Raw genomic sequence first — 8,295 nt, 5'->3', positions numbered from 1 at the left:
TTTGCCCTGAGGGGACCCGACCACTTGGCTTGAAGTCTCCTGGACAAGCAACTTGCTTGTTCTTGTAGTAATCACTCAGACTGCCTTTATTGTTTTGTATTTTTCCTGTCAGTCTTTCTTTCAAGAAGTATCTTCTGTTCTTCTAGCCTCTCCAAGCTGGTCTGCTTGTCCTGTCAAGTGGAAATTTTCTACCTCAGAAGATTCTGAATGGGGTTCAGGATTCCACCTGTGGTCTTATGCAATGCAGAGGCTACACAGGAAGCCTCCTTCACTGGGCACGTTGTAGCCCCATTTTAGGTATTCCAATCAGTTATAGGTTGAAGACGGACTTACAAGCTTTCTATGGGGATATTTCTGGCTATTTCTTTTCTCTCCCCCTGAAGTGTCTATTTTATAATGGTATGCCAGGGAAACCAAGATTCAAAAGACAGCCAAGCATTTTAACATTATTTCCCCCCTTTTCCCCATTCCAACCATGTCTCAATACCTGTATTTCAGGGCCCTGTTGTTCCAAGGTTGTGTATACATCATTCTTTAGCTCTTTCCCATTTAGCTCATGCAAATCTGCATCACTGTTTTCCCATCTGCTTTATTCTTACATTTCCTCCCCCTTCTTTTGTATTGCCCCCCTTCCTAGCACCCAAACTATTCCCTACACTGTGCTTCACCTTCCTCTCCCTTCCCTCGCCACACCCCCCACATCTCAATAACCAGCAAAGAATCCTCCCCTGTCCCCCTTTAGTATGGGTTCTTTTCCTTATCTTTTACAGTATTGGTCCTATGCAATATTTCTTCTTTTGTGACTGACTAATTTCACTCAACGTAATGTCCTCAAGGTTCATCCATGTTATGCGGTGGCTTGCGGCTTCCTTGTTAATTTTCAAGGTAGCATAATATTCCATTGTGTGTATGTACCACAGTTTGCTTATCCATTCTTCCTTAGATGAGCATTTTGGCTGTCTCCATATTTTTGCTATTATAAATAGTGCTGCTATGAACATTGGTGTGCATATATCTACTCATGTTATGCCTCGTATTTCTTGTGTGTAAATACCAAGTAGAGGAATTGCTGGATCATAAGGTATTTCTATTCCCAACTTTACGAGGAAGTGCCATTTTGCTTTCCAGAGCGGTTGGACCATTTTGCAATCCCACCAGCAATGCAGGAGTGTCCCAGTGTCTCCAAATCCTCGCCAGTATTTATTGAGCTCTACTTTTTTAATCTTTACTGTTATTGCTGGTGTGAGATGACATCTCATTGTTGTTTTGATTTACATCTCTCTAATGGTTAGTGATTGTGAACATTTCTTCATCTGTTTGTTGGCTGCCTGCATCTCCTCCTTAATGAAGTGTCTGTTCATGTCCTGTGCCCATTTTTTAATTGGGTTATTTGTCTTTTTCTTGTAGAGGTGTTGCAGTTTCCTGTATATTTTAGAAATGAGTCCCCTGTATGATGTGTAAATGCAAAAGATTTTTTTCCCATTCTGTGTGTTACCTTTTTAATCTTCTAGTGAAAACTTTAATGCACATAAGTTTTTAATTTTTAATATGTCCCAATCATCTACTTTGTCTACTTTTGTTTTTGTAGTTTTCAAAATGTTTGGTAGTCAGTGTATTCCCTGTATTAGTGCCCTCACATCTGTCCCTATGTTTTCATTGAAAGCCTTCATAATTCTGGAATTCACATTTAGGTTTTTAATCCATGTTGAGTTGGTTTTTGTATAAGGTATAAGTGAAGGTCTTGTTTCAGTCTTTTGCATATAGCTTTCCAGTTCTGCCAGCACCATCTGTTGAAGAGACTATCACCTCTCCATGTGATATTTTTAGGTACTTTGTCAAAAATCATTTGGCTGTATGTGGATGTTGTAATTTCTTGATTCTCAATTCTGTTCCATTGATCAATGTATCTTTCATTGTACCAGTAGCAAGCTGTTTTGACCACTGTAGCCGTGTAATAAATTTTGAAGTCAGGGAGGGAGAGGTTTCTAACCTTAATCTTCTTCCTAAGCAGTGCTTTGCTTATCCTGGGTCTCTTACCTTTCCATATAAAGTTTGTAATTGTTTATTCCATCTCATTGAAGAATGTTGGAATCTGGATTGGGATTACATTATATGTGTAAATTACTTTAGGCATTATTGACATTTTCAAAATGTTAAGTATTCCTATCCAGGTGCATGGTACATTCTTCCATTTTTGTAGGTCTCTTTTGGTTTCTTGTAGTAGTGTTTTGTAGTTTTCTTTGTATAAGACATTTGTTTCTCTGGTTACATTTATTCCTAGATATTTCATCCTTTGGGCACCTATTGTAAATTGTATTGCTTTCCTAATGTGCTTTTCAGCACTGTCATTTTGTTATAGAGGAATCCAACTGATTTTTGTATGTTGATCTTATATCCTGCCACTTTGTTGACTCTTTCAATGAGGTCTAGTAGATTTTTTACTGAGTCTTTGGGGTTTTGTATGTATAGGATCATATATTATGCAAATAAAGAGAGTTTTACTTGCTCTTTTTCAATTTGGATGCCTTTAATTTCCCTGTCTTGGCATATAGCTCTTGCTAAGACTTCCAGCGCAATATTAAGTAGGATTGATAACAAAGAGCATCCTTGTCTGGTTCCTGTTCCTTACATCTCCTCTTCATGCTTCCTGCATCATTCAATAATTTGCCCAGAGAATCTTTCAATAATGAACATTGAGGCTTGAATTTTTTCTTCAGTTCCCCCAGCTTGAGAAATACTGAGTATGTTCTTCTTTTGGTTTTCTGATTCCAGAACTTTGCACATTTGGTTGTAATATTTGGCTTTATCTCCTCGAGCTGATCTTAGAAATTTTCTGTTCAGCTCTTTTACCTCCTCATTTCTTCCATTTGCTTTAGTATCTCTACACTGGAGAGCAAGTTTCAGTGTCTCTTCTGACATCTATTTTGACCTTTCCCTTCTTTCTTGTCTTCTTAATGACTTTTTGCTTTCTTCATGTATGATGTTCTTGATGTCATCCCACAACTCTTCTTTTCTTCGGTCTTTAGTGTTTAATGTATTAAATCTGTTCTTCAGATGATCTCTAAATTCAGGTGAGATATATTCAAGGTCATATTTTGGCTCTCATGGACTTGTTTTCATTTTCTTCAGCTTCAGTTTGAAATTGCATATGAATAATTCATGGTCTGTTCCACAGTCTGCCACTGGCCTTGTTTTGACTGATGATATGGAGCTTTTCCATCATCTCTTTCCAAAGATGTAGTCAATTTGATTTCTATGTATTCCATCTGGTGAGGTCCATGTGTATAGTCATCTCTTATGCTGTCTAAAGAATGTATTTGAAATGAATAAATCATTGATTTTGCAGAATTCTATCATGCATTCTCCAGCATCATTTCTATCACCAAGACCATATTTTCCAACTATTGATCCTTCCTCTTTGCTCCCAACCTTTATATTCCAATCACCAGTAATGATCAATACATCTTGATTGCATGTTTGATCAATTTCCCATTGAAGAAGTTGGTAGAATTCTTCTATTTCATCCTCACTGACTTTAGTGGTTGGTGCGTACATTTGCATAATAGTGTTATTAATTGGGCTACCCTATAGGTGCATGCATATTTTCCTATTACAAACAGCATTGTTCCTCATGACTGATCTGGATATGTTCTTTTTGACAATGAATGCAATATCATTCCTCTTCAATTTGTCATTTCTGGCATAGTAAACCATGTGGTTGTCAGGTTCAAAATGGCCAATACCTGTCCATTTCAGCTCACTAATGTCACCCGTATTGTACATACCAGCAGGGTAACCCATGGTGGACAGGTTTCAGATGAGCTTCCAGAGGAAGATGATGAAGGAGTGACAAAGTATTTCTGAATATTTAGTCACTGAAAACCTTATGAATAATAGAAAAAGACTGTCAGATATAGTGCTGGAATATGAGCCCCTTAGGTTGGAAGGCACTCAAAATGCGACTGGGGAAGAGCTGCCTCCTCAAAGTAGATTTGACCATGATGACACAAATGGAGTAAAACCCATGGGAGAAAAGCCCATGGGACCTTCATTTGCTGGTGGGGCACAACTCAAAATGAAAAGAAATAGCTGTAAACATCCACTGAAAATCTGAACATGGATTGTACGAAGTATGAATCTGGGAAAATTGTTGTTGTTAGGTGCCGTCCTGTCAGTACCAACCCATAGCCACCTTATGCACAGCAGAACAAAACATTGCCTGATCCTGGTGCCAACCTCACTACTGTTGCCATGCTTGAGCCCATTGATGCTGCCACTTGGCCAATCCATCTATTTGGGGGTCAGTTGTCAAAAATGAAATGGAATGCATAAACATCTGTAGGTATAGATATAGACATTTTGTTGTTGTTAAGAACCATTGAGTCAGTCCCGACTCATAGTGGCTCTATATAGGGTTCCTAAGGAGTGGCTGGTGGGCTTGAACTGCCGACCTCATTATTAACAGTCCAGTGCTTATATTACAGCACCACACCAGGACTCCAGTTATAGATATAGATAGAGAGATTAACTCTTCTGGTTGCTTCTTGATCCCTTAACACTTGTAGTGATCATTGGTTAGAGTAGGTAGACACTTGGAAGACCACAGTCATAAGTTAGAATGTTAGATCTGTGATCAAGGACTTCTTCAGATCCATTCTAACTATCTAGTAACATATGAGGGGATTTCAAAAGTTCACGGAAATTTATATTATTTTATTTTTTAATGGACAATTTATGTTTAATATATTAAGAAACCACGAAAATTTACCCAAATGTCCTATACTATTTTACCTACTTCTGTAATGTCCTCAGCTTTATTACTATTCACATTATAAATTTTCTTCCATCCTTTTGATTTCAACCATTTTTGTTTTTGTGATTTAGATGTAGCTTTTATAAATAATACATAGCTATATTACTTTTTCAGTCTGATAGTCTGTCTTTTAACTTAGCCCATTTATACAATTATTTTTATAATAAGCTGTTTATACTCTTATTCTTTGTACTTTCTACAAGGAAGCTTCAAAAAGTTTGAGGAAAAATCCCGTTATCTTTTTTTATTATTATTTTTGTTGTCAATTGAGTGATAGTTTACATTGGGAGAACACTGATTTTACACTCATCGTTTCATTGCAATGATTACCATCTCCTCCATGCATCATCATTCAACAGTATTTGCTTCTATTCCCTCTGTTTTTTTATTTTTATTTTTTCTAAGGGATGTATACAAAAACACTCAGCAATATATCGTCATTTAAACAACCAAAGGGCACATTCTGCAAGTCTGCTTCCTGGCCCCCAGCACACAACCTTTCTCTTTCCATAAGTCTAGAATCCATAGCTGCTCTCTCTTTTCATGTCCTCATCTCTACCGCCATCTCTGGTGTCGCTGCTTCTCTGGATAGGGTCCTACATTCCGCTCATGCTCTTCTCCCTTGATGGTCCTAGGGTCCTCTGTTCCTGGACTGTAATATTAACTACTCCCCACTTTTTGTTGCAAAACTTCTACCTTTACTGTTGTGACAGTTGCAATCAGTCATGAAAATTCCATTATTTTTCAATTTAATTTTCCATGAATTTTTTGAAGCCACTGCATATGATGTTGTTTACAAGTGTAACCAGTTCAGAAGAAATAAATCACCATTGGAAAAAATAAACCAAACTAGAGATAAAGGACATTTAAAGGCATAAACATTGTATTGAGATTGGAGAATGAGGACCAGAAGTGTATCCAAGACTGAAAGAAACTATTAGCAATGGTGGAGTTCTCTGACAAATGGATTCTTGGGTTTTCTAGAGGCAAAAATAAAGAAATAATTTCGAGCCATTCAAATGCCTCCTTAACTTCTATCCCCCCTACTCCCCACTAAGCACGTAAAGAGGAACAGATAATCAGTTGTCTGTCTGTATTGAATAGCCTATTGTTTTCTAACCTCTTTTTCTCTTTCATTTGTAGGTATTCTCCTGGGTGGAGACTACCGTGCTGAGTCTGTCCCTTCTACACCCTCTCCTGTGCCCCCCTCAACTCCGCTGCTTTCAGCTCACTCCAAAACAGGCAGTCGAGACTGCAGCACCCAAACTGAACGTGGGTCAGAACCAAATAAAACTGTAGCTGTTGCTCCAATCTCTGTTCCTGCTCCAGTTGGTGTTGCCGCCACTGCTGCCGCCATTACTGCCAGCACTGCCACCAACACTGCCACTGCTGCCACCAATACCACCACTATGGTAGCTGCTGCTCCAGTTGCTGTTGCTGCTTCTGCTGCTCCAGCTACTGCTGCTGCTGCCCAGTCTCCAGCAATTGCTGCTGCTGCTATTGCTGCTGCTGTTTCTCCAGCTGCAGCTGCTCAGATTCCAGTTTCTGTCTCTGCTGTTGCTGCTGCTGCTTCTCCTGCTGCTGCTGTTGCTGCTGTTCAGGTTGCTCCAGCTGCCCTGGCTCCAGCTCCAGCTCCGGCTCCAACTCCGGTTCCGGCTTCAGCACCGGCTCAGGCTTCTACTCCAGCTCAGACTCAGGCACCAACTTCAGCTCAGGCTACGGCTTCTATTCCAGCTCCAGCTACAACTCCAGCTTTGGTTCAGGCTGAGGCTTCTGCAAGTCCAACTACCAGTTCTGGACCATGTCGTTCATGTATACCAAGTTTGACCTGCAATCTAGACAAGACAGGTAATAATTTTCTGTACCAGTTAGCTTTTTGCTCTCTCCTCAGATATAGACTTGTTTGTTGATGCCTGTTTTTTAGGCAGAGTTGGTCATGTTGGTGTGGGTGTTAAATTTTCCAAAGGGAATGAGTCAGAAGAGGTAGGGAAGAGAATCTGTGAATGCATTTCTCAACCACCAACATGGGGAGGGCATAAGTAAGTAGAGGGCATTCTCCCAGAGAATGCTCAGGTAGCTGAAGGGTGTGGGAGGTCAGCTTCTCTTTGCTACTGGCTTCATGGGGGCTCTAGTGCTGTCTATTTCTAGAAATTTGAGTCTTTACTTTGTTCCTAAGTGTTTTCTAACCTCTTATTTCCATTTAGATGGTCCTATTTTCCACTCCAATCCTCTGGAAAGAAAAGCTGCCATTCAGATCCTGGGACAAGACCCTGATGCAGAGATGGTGGAATATCTCATCTGAATGGTCAAATCAAGGGCTGCAGTTTATCAGCAAGAATGCTTTTAATTATTTGTGCCCTTTTTGTTGTTATTGTTCTTTTGAGGGTGAGGACAAGGTGTGGGGGTGGGGATCTTTTTTAAAGGGCTTTTTAAAAAAATACAACCAATATATTACATAAGTAATACCATACAAACTCCAGTGTATGCTTAGAGAGTACCTTTAAAAACAAATTAATCAGAATGTGATCTAAGGTTAATTGTTAGGATTTATACAAATACCAGGACTGTTAATATCTGGATATACATCAGTGTTTTCAATGTGCCTAAATCTGTTTAAAATTTTTGTATGCCAAATCATTTTTTAATCAAAGAGCACAGTATGTGTTGAAGGCAGTTTGTAACATGTAGTTCAGAAGTGGAAAGCCAGAGAGAATGTGTGTGTTTGCTGTATGTGTACTGTTCCCATCTAGACAGCATGGAGAAAAAAACTTTCTCATCTGGCTAATCAAAAGGAATAGTTGAATGTGCTTTGTTAGCTGGAGAAAAAGTAGGGAATATCGTCATGTGGACAAGTGCTTGAGCTAATTTTCCATCCAATTTTTTAGCTAGCGTGTCAGTCCCGAGGGATTATGTTCATCTTCATTTCAGTGGTGATTTGGAAGTGAATTATTTTGGTTCTCTCCTGGAGGTTCATATATTCATGTATAAGCTCTGGAGTAATTTATGCATTGGGGTAATTAGCATATTGGTTTCAGATGCTAGTCAAGTAAATTAACAGAGCTAGGTACAACTTCCTCTCTCATGGGGAATTAGAGCATCAGAGGCCTTGATGGCATCATGAGGTACTGTCCGCAGACGTTTGTAGTCTGTGGGTAGCTATGAACACAGCTCACTTGCTTTTCTTAAGAACGATCAGCTTTGTGTTTATTTCATCTACAGAACAAAGTCACTGGCTGGGTGACCAGTCTCAAATTACAAATCATTTGCAATGAGGAAACATTTTTGTTGGCCAGTTCAATGCTTTGGATTTCTGATGACCACTTTCAAGTAACTCATTTTGTTTTCTCGATCCCTCAACGGAAGTCTTAAAAGGCACATTTGACTATCACCTCTAAGAAAATAGCATCAGAAACCCAAAAGTACTGTGCTGCAGTCAGGGGAGAGGCTGATTGCAGCAGTATTCTCAACTACCTCTTCTTACT

General features: G+C 39.3%; 1 protein-coding gene across 1 annotated transcript in view; it reads left to right on the top strand.

The window, feature by feature from the left end:
* Positions 1-7,647, top strand: part of AMOT (angiomotin) — a 70,238-nt gene extending 62,591 nt beyond the window's left edge. The window contains exons 11-12 of the mRNA XM_006873798.1: positions 5,957-6,661; positions 7,018-7,647. Coding sequence (XP_006873860.1) covers positions 5,957-6,661; positions 7,018-7,115 — 803 coding nt within the window. The 3' untranslated portion in view covers positions 7,116-7,647. The remainder of the gene's footprint in view (positions 1-5,956; positions 6,662-7,017) is intronic.
* Positions 7,648-8,295: the final 648 nt, after the last annotated feature.

This window comes from Chrysochloris asiatica, unplaced genomic scaffold (genome assembly GCF_000296735.1).
Source record: "Chrysochloris asiatica unplaced genomic scaffold, ChrAsi1.0 scaffold00255, whole genome shotgun sequence".
NCBI lineage: Eukaryota > Metazoa > Chordata > Mammalia > Afrosoricida > Chrysochloridae > Chrysochloris > Chrysochloris asiatica.
The sequence above is the reverse complement of the archived record's forward strand: the minus strand, read 5'-3'. Positions and strand labels throughout refer to the sequence as shown.